Source organism: Buteo buteo, chromosome 23 (genome assembly GCF_964188355.1).
Source record: "Buteo buteo chromosome 23, bButBut1.hap1.1, whole genome shotgun sequence".
Classification (NCBI taxonomy): domain Eukaryota; kingdom Metazoa; phylum Chordata; class Aves; order Accipitriformes; family Accipitridae; genus Buteo; species Buteo buteo.
The window spans coordinates 5,368,310-5,385,481 of NC_134193.1; the positions used below are offsets into that span (position 1 = coordinate 5,368,310).

At 39.6% G+C, this 17,172-nt stretch overlaps 1 protein-coding gene across 4 annotated transcripts in view; it reads right to left on the reverse strand.

The window, feature by feature from the left end:
* SLC26A8 (solute carrier family 26 member 8) overlaps positions 1–17,172 on the reverse strand; it is a 23,019-nt gene continuing 5,847 nt past the window's right edge. For 3 of the 4 annotated variants that reach the window (XM_075055543.1, XM_075055544.1, XM_075055546.1), the window contains exons 3-20: positions 16,743–16,882; positions 15,864–15,980; positions 14,781–14,956; positions 14,119–14,283; positions 13,268–13,417; positions 12,951–13,033; positions 12,447–12,594; positions 11,371–11,484; positions 10,493–10,570; positions 9,159–9,254; positions 8,511–8,617; positions 6,995–7,064; positions 6,064–6,156; positions 5,841–5,975; positions 4,256–4,615; positions 2,829–2,883; positions 2,521–2,699; positions 1–1,368 (exon numbers count right to left, since the gene is read on the reverse strand). In XM_075055543.1, the coding sequence (XP_074911644.1) occupies positions 1,153–1,368; positions 2,521–2,699; positions 2,829–2,883; positions 4,256–4,615; positions 5,841–5,975; positions 6,064–6,156; positions 6,995–7,064; positions 8,511–8,617; positions 9,159–9,254; positions 10,493–10,570; positions 11,371–11,484; positions 12,447–12,594; positions 12,951–13,033; positions 13,268–13,417; positions 14,119–14,283; positions 14,781–14,956; positions 15,864–15,980; positions 16,743–16,882 (2,482 nt within the window). In that variant the 3' untranslated portion in view covers positions 1–1,152. Of the gene's footprint in view, positions 1,369–2,520; positions 2,700–2,828; positions 2,884–4,255; positions 4,616–5,840; positions 5,976–6,063; positions 6,157–6,994; positions 7,065–8,510; positions 8,618–9,158; positions 9,255–10,492; positions 10,571–11,370; positions 11,485–12,446; positions 12,595–12,950; positions 13,034–13,267; positions 13,418–14,118; positions 14,284–14,780; positions 14,957–15,863; positions 15,996–16,742; positions 16,883–17,172 lie in introns of all 4 variants that reach the window. The other variant, XM_075055545.1, reaches the window with a different exon arrangement.

Genomic DNA, 17,172 nt, shown 5'->3' on the forward strand with positions numbered 1-17,172 from the left:
ATTAGCCATTGTATCATTGCTAAAATTTAGCAGCCAGGAGCAGCAGCATTCAGAGGAGCCACCTTGCTGTTACTGCACATCCAGAAACCACACAATGCCCAGCAGCAGAAGTCAGAGCTGGTCACATATTAACAAATTTAGCACAGAGCACAGGATCTGTACACAAAGGATCCATCATTTAAATCCAAGCTTTGCCCTAACATGGGGTCTGAATGGTGTATATATACACAATGCTGGCCACCCATCTAAAATTAATTCACCTGCAGCTCTTCACACTAGACAATTTGTGCCACGAGATAATCCTCCAGATGAGGGCATGATGAAGCCTTGTGAAGTGTGTTGCTGGTATAGTTAAATGCTTCTGCTTTCAGTGGAATCCTAGCTCACACTTCTGTACTGATATTACTGCATCAAACTCTATGGCTGATCTACAGAAAATATAAGTTGATTTTTTTCCTCAAGTGCTAATCCTATCTAAGCCTACAATTTTCCTGGCTCTTCAGAACAAAGTGAATACATTCCTCCATTCTTCACTATTTCAGTAAAGGACTACAAAAACATGAAAAAAATAGTACATTGTTTACTGGGAATTAGTTCTGGTAGGTTAGAGAAGGACTGAGGAAGAAATAATGGATGGACACCATGTTATGTTAGTGCAGACAATATCAACTTCAGCATAGTGTTGAAGAGTAATAATAAAATGGTTTTTTTGAAGCTTCACTTCATTCTAAATACATCTGAAAATAATGAAACTGCCTGCATGTAATCTGTTGAAATATGGCAGATTAATTTTACTTATTAGCAAGCAATGAATATATAAGAAGTGCTAAGTTAGGACATTTAAACTTCTACAGAATTTCAGAAAACAAGTGCAAATAATTTGCTAGAATTAACTACAAAGCTAGGATTGTCTTATACGTTGAAATTTCTCTGCTTTTGGCATTGTTGGGTAGCATATCTATTTGAAAATGCTTGAAAGCAGTAACATAAATGTTGCTTTTTATTTAGAACAACAGAAGTACTGGAGGCATTAGGCAGGCCATCTATTTTAAGAACTCTGGAACAGAAAAAAATGAAAAGAAGATCGAACGCTCTTGCTTAACTGTACCTTTTTCCTCTCTACTGAAACCCCAATTCCTCAACACTTGTAATTCAGGGATTGCTGGTATACTTCCATCTCTTCCCCCAGCCTGGGTCCTGGAAATCCGATTGAAGGGGTGGAGTATCATGCTGCCGGAGAGAGCTTGGCTCTGCTTTATTCTGGGCTGAGCGTGAGATATCTGATATTGGCTCTTCCTGCAGAAGTTTGTCATCAGAATTCTTTGCAGAGAAAAAATCTTTGTTCTTCTTCAAGAGCAAACTTCTTCCCTGAAATGTAGACAAACATTACTGTAAGCCAAGGGTGGCCAATCTGTTGAGCCAGTCAAGCGCAGTTCCCATGCCAAGGCAACATCATGTGAGCAGCGAGAGGGCCATGCTGGCGTGGGAGCACAGGGTAGTCCAAATCCCCAGCTGCCGAGGAAATGAGCCAGCAGGGACTGCGAAGCTGACATCACCGAGCTGCCGTGGGTCCCATCTGCAGGCCCAGCCCGGCCTCATCTCAAAGCGGGGTCCTGGGGAACCATTGTTACCTCCTACCTGGTAGCTGCTCCCAACCCTCCCCGCCATGTCCATTAAAGGGAGATTGGTGAATATATACTGTCACCTTCATTCTTTGAAGTTTTTCCTACGGGGGGGAGAGAGTCCGGAAGGTCAATATCCTTGCATTAGACTATTCTGTACAATGCCAAGATAAGAGAGTTAAACAAGTTGTTCCATGAGCAGCAGAACTCAAGAACACAGTTTTTCTGCAGATTTGGATAGGTTTTTGCCTTCATTCTCGCCTCCTTCAGCTATAGGACCCCAGCCTGGCGGTATGCATAGGACGATTCGCCAAGGCTGGGTTCTTTCCCTAGGTGGGGCAATTACTGGAATCTTCTGCTCAGAACAAGGGCTTTTCCTGGAACTTGCAACCGTCTGCCCTATTCAAACTTGGCTGAGATGGCCAGTGAGCTTAAAAATGATTGCAGAATACTGACAGAAAGAGCATGTGCATAAACTTCAGTTCTTCAGGAAATCAAGCTAGCACTGTCCTTCACTTCCCCCATCAGCCCCAAGGGAGCTGGTGCAGTAACCTGTAGAATAAAAAACTTGGAGGTTTTGCTCTGCCCTGGCAGGGTCCTTGCTCTGTCGGAGAAATGGAAACAATTTAAAATGCAACAAAGTCATTCCAGCCACAAAACTCAGCTGGATGCCTTTCCAGCCTGCAAACAAAGATGCCTTTCCCCAAACAGGAACACAGGACTCAAGGAAACAAATTGGATTATCGATCCATTGCAAAAAGGCAAGTACCTGTGAAAAACTGGAGAATTCAAAAGAGCATCTGCTCTGCCCTATTTCCTCAGACACATGACAAGGTTTAAGTTACTGACAGGATAATTTATCAACGTGAAATGTTAAATGTTAAGCGAAATATTCTACCTTCTGCTGTTCAGCTAGTGGTTCTTCAGCAAACTCCTTCACAGTAGGTTCTAGCTCATCTGCCTTTTGATGCTTGTCCGAAGCAGCCAGCACAGCATCATGAAGCATTAGAAAGAACCTTTCTTTGGTGACACAGCTGTCAAAGAAATCATTCTTCTCAAAGTCTGCTATCACAGAGGCTATAAAAAATGGGGGAAAATAAATAAAGCAGCAGAATTGCACCAAACAGTACGGCTAAAACATTTCACTTAAGTTTAAAACTTATCCTTTGAGATAAGTCAGTATTAGTAAACAAATACTATACTCACAGTGACAGCCAGCTATAAGGACTGTAATGCCAATAGCGTGAAACATAAGGATGATCTGTGGAAAGAATTCCATACAGGCATTAGAGCAATTCTGCGTTGTACAAGTGCACTAGAAGGTAAAACATAAACAAGGAAATAAAACCTCCCTTGTAGTGTTTTATCTCTGAAGAAAACCCTTATTCTGGTATCTCAAATCCTGTTTTTGAGTTGAGCACTAAACAGGCAAGTTGTCCAAGATCTCAGTGAATGCTTACTCCAGAACCAGGGCAGGTCACAGCCAGACTCCGTGCTGGCCCTCCTACAGTTCACTATGCAGCACCCAGTGTTATTTCTTCACTTAAACAAAAAGTTCTCACAGGAACAGAGTAACTTGAAACATCTGTCCATACGCAGATGCCATGCCCACATGTAAACGAGAATAGGAACCCCTATTTTCAAGTGTGACCTGTAATTCTGGTTGCCTCAATTTTCATGTCCAACATTTTTAGATCTATCAAATTAGTGTTAAAGGAATCAGATTTTAGAGGTGATAGATTGTCACCATTTTCTTAATGCCTGACCCTTTGTAATTAAAAGATCTCAAAAAGTAGTTTGTTTTGTTTTGTTTTGTTTAAAGGCAATGAAACTCATTATTTCAGAGAATCACAGAATTTCAGAATATGGGGATGGAAGGAATCTGGAAAAACTTTGACTTTATCCCCCCTTCCCAATGGGAGGGTCATTCAATAGGTGGCAAATAAATCTTGAAGGATTTTAGGGACAACAGCTCAGTCCACAATTATTCCCAGTAGGTGTTAGTCTGACCTGTTATTAAACAAAAATCCTTTGAAGTTGAGCTACAGAGTTTGAGAGAGCTGACTAAGAATCCATCTGGAACTGTATCTTTCTGAGAAGCACAGCTACATGAAATTTATTTTCGCTAAATATATATCTTCATTGGCTAGGATCCCCTCTTGAAGATTTAAAAGTTCAAGGCATACTTCAAAGAAAAGGCTAATTAGGCAGTCAGCAATAACAACAAATTCACTCTAGGGGAAGACAGCCGGTAGTTTTATATCTGACACTTCTAAAGAGCATTTTTAAAAAATGTCCAGCTAGAAGAAAAAATAAACAGCCAAAATGGAAAAAACAAATTAGACATTTTTATAAATGTGTTTTTAGTTTATGTGATTCCACAACTGGTGACAATGCATGACAGGTTTTTGCATGTCTTTTGTGTGGATAGAGGGGCTTTGTGTTTTTTTTTAAAAAAAGTGGTTTTATGGGAACTTATTAATTTCTGAAACTTGATAGCTAAATCTTGCACCCTTAAAGGTCAATTGGAAGATAAGCAGATTGTTATGTAGTAGGGCATTTTAGGTTAACAAGAAACATAAGCCACTGGGTAAACTTCAGGTTTCACATTTATGTGCAGTTAGGTTGCTTACCTGTCGCAGTAACTCTGAACCTATCAAATCCACAAATTGCACCATGCTGAAGTCTAAAATAATGGTGTGAATTGGACATGGCAAATGTATCGGTTGTTCTTCCTGATCTAACTGTACTGAGGAATTATCTATTGCAGAGCCTGGTGGAAGGCAAGCTTTTCTCTCTTCATCTTTGTTCTTTTCAGTTGTAAGCTCCGTGTTAAAGCCTGGGGATGCACACTGCGTATCGGCTGCTTCCACCAAGAGTGTCCTAGACCTGAGTTCGTCTCCATACTTTGACCAATGTACCAAATTAACTGAAGATGACGAGGAATTGCTGTCTGCGTGACGTTGCTTCACCAATTTCTCTGTATATGGTATCTAAGATGGAAAATGGAGAGTATACCAGTGGTTGGAAGAATTGGGCCTAGGAGGTGGAAAATTTTTTGCTGCAAGTAAGACAGTACTGTAAATCATATGAGATTGCTTCTCTCATGGTAAAAAACACATCTGAAATAACAGTAAATATAGGAAAAAGCCACAGGAGTATGCAAAGTAGCAGGTAACTTGGGCAAGCCTCAGATGTGGTTAGCAGAGTGCCTTCAGCCATCAAATAGTACCTCACTCTTCCACACCTTGCAATGGCCCATGATACTGGAATCTGACTTGTTACTTCTACCTTTCAGAAAAGACAAGAAGGAAAAAAAAGACTGCCCATGGCCATTGCCTTTCTGAGCAACAGTAAGCTGACCCTTAGTGGCTCAGTTCTGCAGACCTTTGATTCATCTAGTTTCTTGTACGGCAGCTGGTCACAGAATGGACCAATTTAATCAATTTTTCTTTCTTAATAGTTCCAAATGTGTTTTTTAATTTTTATAATGCAAGAAAGGAAAAGTCACTCTCTGCATTTTTATACTTTAGAAGATAATGTTAAATTACCTATCACTTCAACTCCCTAAGCACCTCGGTGCCACATATGTTTTCCAAACCACTATCTTTCAACCCATTTCTCATAGAAGGGCTTTTTCAAATCACATAAAACTGCTTGAAAAATGTCTTCTGAAGCCAGTCCATTCCCTGAAGTTCTTTCATGTATTGTCTAAGACAATTCAGAAAATTCAGATAAAGAGGGACAAGAGTGACTATAGACGATGCACAGTGGCCAGTTATAGTAAAGATGAGAAATCCTCTAATCATGATAATCGTAGCTGCCTTTGAGGTATTTTGTACTTGCACTTGGCAGTATTGGAAGGAACAAATTTCTCATAAGCAATGGAATTCTCTCACTTCTGTGGGGAAAAAGGAGAAAATCCCTACTGAAGCACCTGACAAAATTAATTCTTTCAGCTGAGGAGAGGATATGTTGAATACTTCAACTGCTAGTTAATTCACCCAGTAAACTGAGCTACTATTGCACTATCACATAAACTATGTGCAAAGAAATACAGTGGTAATGTTTGCTTATTTTCAAACAGCAAATATATATATGCTTTATGTAAACATTTACAGCCTTTTCAGTTTGGGCAAGTTAAAAACATTGTCATCGTTAACATAAAACCAGGCACCTCAAACAAACAGACTAGATAAATATACTTTTAAAGCTGACCCTAGGTGGTGGTAGAGGTGGATCACAGACACAAGAGCATTTAAGATCTTTCCTTCCCACTGCAGTGTCAGACAGACTAAGTGAAATTAAAGCCCTCATTTCACTTTCATCTAGAGGCACTGCTTTCATGTCCATCTGAAAAAGAAAGGCAGTTTTATTAGGGTTTTTATCTCCCTAATGCAGCTTCTCAGACACTTCAGCTGACTGAAAAAGTGGCATTTACCTTGTGTAACAAATAGGTTTTGAAGTGATTCATGTTTGCAAAAGAGATGGAAGAACAGCACTGGAAGATTTTGATACCTTCAATCTCCCTTGCCTGTAAAACAGAAGTTGTATCTGTGAGGGTTGTAGCTAGAAGCAGCTATTTTTCCCCTCCTGACTGTCTATGTTGTAGTCTGCAAGGTCCTACCCTAAGGACAGTCTGTCTGGTCACATTGTTGACTACACTGCATTCTGGCAGTGGCACTGGCAGCATGGACTTAATTACCATAAACCAATCTGCTTCTCTGGCAATTAAAAACATACCTCCAGCACATCTATCACAGATGACAGTTGCCTGCTCTAATATAAAATAAGCCAAACTACTTTTAATGCTCATTACAGAAAACATACACTATACTCTTGTCTTAGTAACCTTGTCCTTGTATTATTCCATTTTTTGCAAATCCATCAGCATCGCATTGGGAATGTACCCGTGCGGCAAAGGCAAAGCTCTCTACTACTGTGTTGCCTAACTCTATGGTGCAGGACTTGAAAATAACGTGTTAAAAAGGCCCATGCCCCACCTATTTTCCCATCACCGGGAGAACCTGTGAGTCAGTCTAGCACATGCACAGTCGTTATTGTGAAAACATATGTAGAGTGAACAAAACCAGATTGAGAAAAGCAGGTCAGCGAAAAATGCCAAACATCTCTGGAAATGACAGCAGTGCAGCTTTCAGCGTGGAGACAGCCCAGATGGACATAAGGAGCTCCACAGGCCCAAGCAGGCTGAGCTAGGTATCTGAATCACTTCACACTACAGATACTTAAGCATTCTTCAGTTTTCAAAGTTTTGAGTCAAATGAACTAAGTCTGAATGGTCCCCCCCAGGCATTTAAGGGAAGAAACTAGATTAGAGAGAGATGGAACATTTGGGTTTTGTTTCCTCTTACGGCTCTGTAGATGGATAAACTTCTATAAATATTCATGTTTGGAATCTGTCCCAGCACCACCATCTTCATTCTGAAACGAGATGTTTATTAGGTTTTCACAGAGAACAGAGAAAAACCATTTGTTCCCAGAAGCTCGATCTCCATTTCTCTCCACTGGATACACCAACTTAACTTAGAGGGTGCGAGTACAAGAAGTTATTCACTCATAATTAGGGTTCTTTGAGTAGGGGAGCAGTACACAAGCAGAGTCTTCAGCTACATTGGTGTCCTCAAGAATGTATAATGTCCCATTTCTAGCTCTGGAACACTTGGATTATTGTTATTACAGTAGAAAGCATGTATCCTCTCCATCTCCCCACAGCCCTCCTCCAAGATACATCTACGCAGGCAGGTGGAGGCAGCTATAACTTGTGCTTAGAGCTGGATGCACATAGGCTAGGTCTGATCCAGAGGTCGTGTAGCAACATTAATGCAGGGTTTTGACTTGAAGGAGAATATCCTGGTTTGGGTACCATGCTTTGCTAATGGTGCTGCATGGTTTTGGGGCAGGTTCTGGTCAGTTCAGGGCATGGGTGAAATAAACATGTGGCTGGCTGCCTGGTTGCTGGAGAACTGGAAGGCAGTGGGCCCTGATGTATGGAAAATTGTTGTCAAGACAATCTATTCAAAGCAATCTGTTTGCAGATAACTTCCCATGCTTCTTCGAGTGTTGTTGGCATAATGCTCCCACTGGTAGGAAATTGATAAGCAGTTATATATCCTGAAGATAGTATGGACAACAGGGATACTTAACTGAACAGTGGCCGCAGAAATGCCCTTTCACAATGCTCATTAAATCCCAAGGCAAACCCAAGAGCATAACTCTGAGTAGAGGTACTACAGTGAGCTTCAGACAGCAACTGAAATTCTTCCTGAAGGTATTCTTTCAGAGCTACTCTGGGTCAGATCACAAGCAGTTCGATATTTGCAGCAACTGAATTATTTCCTACCTCTTTCCATGTTATTCTAGAGGCTTCAGTCTACTCAGACAAGCACCTCCTTATCATGGTAAATCTCAAGAGGTGCGGCTTGGATTTATGAATGATTTTCCTGTTTAGATTAGCAGCTAATAAACTGAGTAATGTGTGCCTGATGTAACCTCCCTCCCCTATCACGAACTGAGTTTACGGAGAAGATGAAGCAATTTGGTAAATGGCACTGAAGACTGAGGAATGTATTTGAAATAAAGGCACAACATCTCATTTTATTCCTATAGCAGTGTGTACACAGATCACCTCTCCTGGCAGATGCCTACACCACAATAAGCAGTCTTCAATAGCATGGTACATCTGCAGAAGGGACCAATTCAGAGCCCATAAACTTTAAACTGGTTTGGGATGGCATTAGAGAGACTCCAGAATGACCTGGCTGAAGTGTTTATAAACATGAAACAGCTTTTTAATTGTCACATGTATAACTATCTCCAAAACATCAACTCTAAGAAAAACTAGTATTTTGTTTTAAAAGTTACAAGTACCTGTGTGACCTGATGGTGATTATAAGGAACGTAAATCCCATGGCGATCGCTAAACCAACATCAGGATCAAAACAAAGCACTGCAGCAAAAGTTACAAGCCAAATAACCTTTGAACAAGAGACAGAGAGAACATGAGCAGTAAAAAGATGCAGAATGACCTCCAACTCAGCCCCAGAATTTGCAAATTGCAGACAATATAAAAGGCTAGAAATGGTAATATGTGAAATGCTTTGTTGGCACATCTAGACCAACCCAGTCCTAGAAGTAGTCGCAAACGAGGATCACAAATCACAGTTCAGATCTCCAGACTTTTTAACAGGGCTTCAATTATTAGGAAAACACACATAATATTGGGGGTCTTTCTCTTTATGAGAAATCCTGCACAAGAGTTGACATGAGAATGTGGCCCTGGCTGGCAGCTAGACAATTTCCTTCTTAGGGGATGTGGGAAGCAACAATAATCAGTTTTCCATGTACAGAATTAATTGCAAATTGATTTGAAGAGATTTCAATAAATTTCTTTCAGTGGATATTTGAAAGGATCCCTTTTCTAAAGGAATGGCCACTGCCATGCCTTGCCCTCCCAAAACATCCATTTCTTCCTTTAAGACACATTCCAAATCCTAGGTGGCTTTTTTTGTCACTTACAAAATGGTACTTATCCTGTCTCCACAGGATGGGAATGTCCAGAAATTTTTCAAGAAAAGGGAGCATGTTAAATACCACAATAGCAGCCAGTATACCCTGTGGAAATCAGAAAAATAGCATCTATTATTTTGTTGGTTTTTGTTTGCAACCACAAACATGCTAAGGAACAGATATCCACAACAGAAAAACCACTTGAAATGAAAATCTTATAATAGCTTTATTTCCATAATTTTTATAGATAACAGTTCTCCTCTGATCTGCAAACCAAGATGAAACTAGCATATAACTTCTTGTTTGATTTCACAATCACTTCTGCCAATACAACTGGACCTCCTCTTGAAATGCTATGAGTAGTTTCCGTTACAGTGTTCTTCAGTGAATCCCTATGCCTCCTGCAGCACTAGGAGAAAGGCCAACACTATCTACAAAATTAAAGAGTTGCTGTTTTCAAAGAATGGTTTCAATTAGCATGGGTAGTTCGTTGCCAGATTTAGGAAGTTGTTTGACACCATTTGTTGAAACAGCCTCTTAGCGGAGAAAAGGAGACTGAAGGGAAGTAGATGGTTAATTTTTTTTTTTTGTCAGCTAGTTTTGGGAAAGGGATTAATTGTCCCATCTTACAAAGAGGCCAGGAAAAAAATCAGGAAGTAACGCTCTGTCAGTGGTTCCCTAAGAAAACTTAGAGAAAAAAAAAAAAAGTCTACATAAAAATTTAAGGGAAAAGTAGAAAACTGAGTACTCTGAATAATCTACGATAACAAAATGTTTATGTTTATTGCACTGGCAATGCAAAATCCACAGAAGGCAGTTCAGGAGTCCATACGGTTTTAAAGTAAACCTCAAAGACCAAGCCAGAATCAGAGACACTGAATCTAAATTTTCATTTGGAAGCTTTTATTTACCTCTTTACACTAAGGATTTTGAAGCACCCATCTTGGAACTACTTATACTGATGCAAGAGAGAAACTCATGAATTTGTTATACACGTGTGCAAAAGCTTGGAAGATGTGAAACCAAAAGTGAAATACAACGTTTAAATTATAGGGGCTGGCAGTGAAATTTTAATCCAGTTTTAGCCAATTAATTTTAGCTTGTACTGATCAGTGAGAGATGGTAGAGATGCAATATTAATTACCTAATACATTAGCCTGCTGAAATTTAGGAGAGTTTAAAGCCGTTGTTTCGGTTTGGTCCATCCCTGAAAACAATTAACTCTAGAGCATGATCTAATCCCGAACTGTCCCAGAAAAATCTTCATATTATGCTTAGAAAATCTTCATTTTATGCTTAGGAAGTAAGTAGGCTTCTGCCATAACTACTTCAGGTTCACTTACATTAGGCATCATCTGGAAAAAGTGTCCTAGTTTCAGTGCAATCACCAGCATCATAGATGCTCCAATCGCTGCTGCTAACTGAACAGAAATACTTTATTAGAGAGGCCTGACAGAACCATTTACTTACTTGTCCTCTCTAAACAAGTAGATATGTCCCATGTAACGCCACCGACTGGGAAAAATAACCAAGGAACAATTAGCAAAGGCCACAGGTATGCTGCAATGCATGGTACAAATTCTAGACTACTCAAGCTGAAAGAGTTTTCTGTACATATAAATTTGGCCTAAATGGACTATTCTTAGGCACAACAGAACAATGCAACAAAGGATTTTGGTTTGATAATTTCACCTGAGTAATAGGAGACTTCTCTTGCAAGTCAGACTTTGGAATAAAATCTTTATTAAACAAAATTATTTCTATCCTGCAGTGAAGTGTGTACAGACATTCAGTTAAGAGGTATGATAAAACCATTATTACGTATTATTATTATTACATATTACACCCTCTTTCCCCCCTGAAAAAAAAAAGCACAAAGTCAAGTACTCAAGAGTTAGGAAGAAGTGGCAGAATTAAGGGTGCATGAACAATTTTCCATTTGGCTTTTTGAGTATATTCACTAAAATACAGTTTTAAACTGCATGAACATATCCTATTCTCCCCACAGGATCCTGGCTTCCTTCATGGCATGTCATGTGCTGTAAATATCATGTAAGAATAGTACATAATATAACATACACAGAGAGGGTATCTGAACTCATGTTGCATGGGTATGTAACTTTACATCTCACAAATCGTTTAGATTAAATATCAGCCTATACTCCGCATACAGTGATTTTCGATGAGAGTTTGGAAGCTTAAAAAATCCAGCCCAGCTCACCTGTGTTCTTCCACCTGTCTTCTCTTGAATGACAGTTCCAGAAATAGCACAGCTGACAACAAAGCTTTTGAAAAATGAGCTGCAAATATTGCATAGCCCCACAGCTATTAGCTCCTGTAAAACAGAACAAAAGGAAGCAGAGAAAACCCCAAACGAATGACTTACCTTCACAGAAGTAGCTTACCAGGAATTCCTTTCCCTTTGCTCACACTTGCTAGTTGCTCATCTGTGTTGCTAAGCTCAGGAAACCTTCTGGAAAGCCAGGTCTCATATGGTTAAAATGAGCTCTCTTAAAAGGCATACCGTTTTCACAGCTGAGGATCTCATGGACCCAAAAAATCAACTCCTTCTTCCAGAGAAATCCACTTAGAACCCCAAAGCTATGAAGCACTGGCTTTCAAGCTAACATGTGGCAAATCTCAGTATGCAGCATAGTACACCTGGACAAAAGCTGAGTGGAAAAGGCATTCCCTTTATATTTATCCCCAGAGGCTCCAGGAACTCAGGGCAGCTTCCTTAGTGGCTTAGTTCCATTCTAGTAAAGATCCAAAGCCATCACAACAAGCTAAACGTGAAGTAGCGCATAACACCTAATGCTTTACTAACTCTAGCACAGTGGAAACTAACATGGTTTTAGCTTAAAAGTATCTCAAAGCAATCACTGGTCAGAGAATCCATACACTGGGACAGTAGCCACATCTAGAGAAGAATTACAGCTGCTCTGGCCATTTACAATTTCAGCTATTAATTTATCATGCTTTTGTAGTCTCATGGATTCATGACAGCAAGGGTCCTCAGCTATCAGTTGCAGCACTATGTGTGTGTGTGAGGTTTATCATCATAATCGCTGGGAATATACAGAGGTGTCTTGGTCAAAGAAGGCCATGTTTTGGCCTTCACATTATTGGCTTATAACATTCACTTTCCATAGGGAAGGGTAACAAGTTGCTACAAAACCATCATCTGGCATATTCACTCTGTCCTTGAATTTCTACCACTGTCAGGTAGTTAGTGGCTTTGCAAATTGAGTTCAGCTTGCTTCTTGGCCTAGGAAGTATGTGTAGTTTTGTTCTCACCTGATTGCTGGCAATATTGTAATTGTGAAGTGAAGCATACCTCTCTCCAACAAAATCAAGAAGGAAATAGCTTACGATAGCAAGGGAGAAGGCATGCAGTATGATCTTGCTCAGGTTTGATAAATCTGGCGGTGTAGGAGGCAGAAACCTACAGGATCAGAGAACAGATAAATTTAGACCTGTTCTGAGCTCTGTCCACAGTAACTCCAAACGCAGGATCAGAGGCATCCAGCACCCCACAGGAGATACTCTCAATCTGTAAGACTTCCACCTCACAAAAAATGCAAATTCCTTTATCTGTGTGCTAATAAAACCTAACACAGAGAACTATAGTCTGAATTTTGCATATGCTCAGAAATGATGATGCAATTAAAATTCCTGAAGAGTTATTCCTCTAGCTGTACTTCCCAGTAAAAGTCAGCCCATGTCAGATTTCAAGAACAGGCTGAAACATCTCTTTTGTATCTCTAAAGTACAACCTCATAAACAGCATAGATTACTAACCTCTGCGGAATCATACTGACCACAGCACTACTAGATTCAGCGTGAAGATGAATGTGATTAGAAATAATGCTGAATGTGATAATCTAAGAAAGAAAACAAGAAGCAATACCAGAGATTATACAACATTTACTCCTGAAACTGTATACAATCCATCTAAAGACAGTTAATCTTGTAGGAATATTCAAAGGACTTAAGCACAGATTCTGTGTGTAAATATAACAGCATCCTGAAGCAATATTTGAAATGTTTTCTGAAATAAAGTATATTATACTCTCTGTTAGTTCAATTACCACAATGGCATTTTGGAGATCACTTACCAAGAGAAGTTCCATAGGAAATGCAATAGGACTATATTTATAAGTTATCGTGATAGATGTATTGACTCGTAGTGCAGCCATGCCAAGCAAAAATAGCAATATGCTGGTGGCATTAGCCTTTGGGAGTGTCAGGAAGAAATGAAACAGATTCTGAAAAATAATCATCATAAGAGAGGATCAGAGGCAAATACTACAAATATTTCTATATTCCAGGATTGATATAGGTTGCCCTGACTCCTGAACTTATCCTTTCTGCTACAGTGGTATCTTCAGTTAGAAGAAGAGAGATGCTAAGAGAAAAACAGTATTTAAAAATCTATCTTGTCTGTTGGTATCTGCAGAGAAAACGCTGCCACAAATAGCTCAGATCTAGTACTGTCATTCTTCTCTTTTCTACACTACCTTTTTCTCAAGTTGTCTGATTGACATTACTAAAGTAAATTAGGATGAATTAGCTTTAACTTGTCTTTAGCTTGGAGTCTGCTCCTTCTTTGTCAGATATGATAAAGATACTCTGTGCCCAATAGCTTGCCCACGATGATCTACTGAAGAAAAAAAGTACCTTTTCCTCTAACCTTTGCTCTACTACAATTATAGACAAGCTGAAAATATATTATAGTGCTACATAAGTAATTAAAAATATGCACACAGACTTTTCTTCTTGCATGTCACACAATAAGCTCCATACATTGTTCAAGACAACAGGAAGGCGAAGTAAACCACAGCTGAGCCTTACACAAATATCCCTTAGCAACTGACTTAGATTGAAATTGCCTTCAATTTCTGAAGCTGTTCTCTTCTTTCCCCTCCATGAAGCATGCATTTCTTCAACTAATAATGAATTTACTCACATAGAAAATGCCCAGGGGGCCCTTATGGAAGTCAAGCATGATGTCAAAGATAAAGGTAAACTGTGATACAATGACATGCAATGCTGCTGCCGTCAGGTAGGCATCAATGAGAGTCTTTGGCAGGTATGTTGTTACAAACCCCAGGCAAAAGCAACCTAGCACCAACTGTGTGGAAAAAACAAGAAGCGAGATTTAGTATAATTATCAATGTTTAACCCCGCCCTTCTTGTTTCCATATTTGAAGAGCATGAGTCTTCAATGACATACATGATGGATAATTATTTGAACACACTATATTTTCATTATGCACAATTAAGTAAGACACTGCCAAACCCAAATAGGAGCACTTTATACCAAGTGTGTGCAGTTATGCAGGACTACCTAAGGGTCAACATATTGCAGAACTGGACAACATAAAAGATAGGAATTTACTTCACACATATTAATCACGGACACATGAATCTTAACCTATCATATCTTTTTCAGACAGCATGAGAGGAAGAGACAGACCTTCATGTCCCACTTTGCACAACACATGTATTCAAATGTGCCAAGCTTAGTATTTGTGGTAAGAATATGCAAGCAGTACCAATACTTATATCTGTATGAAGAATGCACGTAAGGATATGTCATTAACAGTATAAAACAGATTCATCTTCTACCTGAATGATGCCAGTCAAAAATGTTATTGATACGGTAAGTGTCAAGGCCTCCATGTAATCTTTCATAAATGTAGGGTCTGAGAAGTTGTCCAGTGAACCATTAGAGGACAATGTTTGGTTGAAATTAACAGTCTTCAGAATGTTTGTCACCATCATATTTAGGATACTGAATGAACCTGGAACCAACAGAATAGAGAACAGAAAATGGAACTGTGTGAGATGTTGCAACAAAGAATATCTTAAAACCACACATCCATCTCTTCCCTCCACCATCAGTCTGTGCAGTTTGAGACAGTCTATTTTCATTCATATATATAATCCACATATATAATAATTTTTTATAGCTTCTGAGTAAGTACCTAAAATTTCCAAAGTCCTGTCTGAAAATTTCAGTTTCCTACCATTTTACAAGTGAAGTCTTCAGCTGGTCAGATGCACAACAAAAAGATTTTAATGTAAAGCACAAAAAATGGATGCATTGCAATAAGCTGCCAGAAAGGCTGAAAAACATAGTCAGTCAGAGAAAGAACTGCCAATTTACCTAAGAGGCCAGAGCTCCACATACCCACTCATTATGATAATGTGAAGGGCCTTTGCACATGTAAACAGCATTTTAATAATCTAGCTTTTGAACAAATTAAGAATGTAAACCCATCAACAGTTCAGTCATGGCAAGAAACTGCATGTAGAAGATCATGAAGAAGATCAGGAGCCAAGTCATGATTCACGGTAACATCCTGGGGGTAAATGTGAAGCAGCTTGCACTGGTCCTTTACTTTACGTAGGAGACGCCTCCATGACTCCATGAGTCTCCTTTGCACTGGTGTCTGTGATAGCTCATGTCCTCAGGCATACAAATGACTTCGCAGCTGAAACTTGACTGACTTGGTGAAATTCTCACCACAGATCAGCTGCAGAAGCGGAACAACAATGAACTGAGAATCTGGGTGTCTGGATTCTCACCTAAATAACATCTGTGTATTAGATGAAACAGAATAGGACATCTTGCCAGTTTTTTGAAGCAGCATTGAACATAATCTCTAAGTCCTGTAGAAACATTTCACAGTACAAAATAAACCTTACCAATTGAGATATGATGAGAAGTCCCAAATATAACATATGTCATCGAGCAGCAGAATGCAGAAAGGAAGCCATTGATATTTGGCAGAGGTAACCTGGTCAGCCAAACTCCCAAGAGACCTGGAAAGCAAAAATCTGTTTCTAAAGTCAAGTAAATTGGGAAGGCTCTCTGTCTTTGGTTACTATTTTAAAGTAAAATTTTGCTGATGAAAACCTGCCAACCCTTATGAAAATCCCATTTTATATATTCACAGAATCACCACACATGGGCAGCGTGAGCGCTGGTCTTGCTTACACTACCTGCCACTTTCCAGTTTGGGCCTAAATATGCCAAATCAGTGAGCAAGATGGGCATTCAACTCCCACAGTCTGTTTTTTTTTAGGGAATTCAGGACCTGATAAAGCCAGGCCAGTTAGTGACAAAAGCCAATGTTGTTTTATGACATGGGCCCTTGCTAACTATAAATTAGACAAAGAACCAGAACAACTCTTTGTTTAGGCCACCTACTAGTGGGGTGGCTATGCATGTGGGTATCTAACAGACCTGATTTTGCAAGGTGGATTTAAAAGACCATATTATTTTGTTTGCAATATAGGAAAATGCTGCTGGTAAGTCTATATTTTGAGTTAGTTTGAGGGAAACTTTATGAAAAAAGTAGTGTCCTGTCCTTGAAATTACACCATGTAACATCTGATTATAGAAAATAAGTTCTCCTGCAAATATGCAAACAAATAGGTTAATGATTTAAGGAACTTCTAAGGTTAAAGTTCCTGTATAACCTGATGACATTAGAAAGAACAGAAACACACACAGGAGATGGATAGATTAGGAAAAGCATGATATACAAAAGAAAGCTAGAGTGTTTTTTTCTCTCTGCCTACCTTGAGGAATCTGAAACATCCCAACACTTAGGCCTGCATGTAGATCCCTCAAGATCCATTCTCTGAACCGATATGAAAACAGCCAGTTCAGGATAGGGAACATCTTGAGTGTGATCTTTCTGAACCTTCCCCAGGAGAAGCTGAAAAGAATCAGATAAGCTAAGTTATATGCAATGGCTTTTACAATCTCCATCTCTGCAGCACTTTTGCATGGCCTCATGCTCTGCAGGCACAGAAGCCACACTGCTACGGTTAGCTCGCTGCAGGCACCAAGTACTGTGAACCCACACAGGTGTTAGCCTTCTGCAGATCCAGCTGGCATATAACATGAATCCTACATGGGCACCCCCATGCCTTTGCATGCCATTCAGATGAATCGCAAATACTCTGTGTGCCATGTATGTGATAGCCTGTCAGCGCTGGAGCCCAG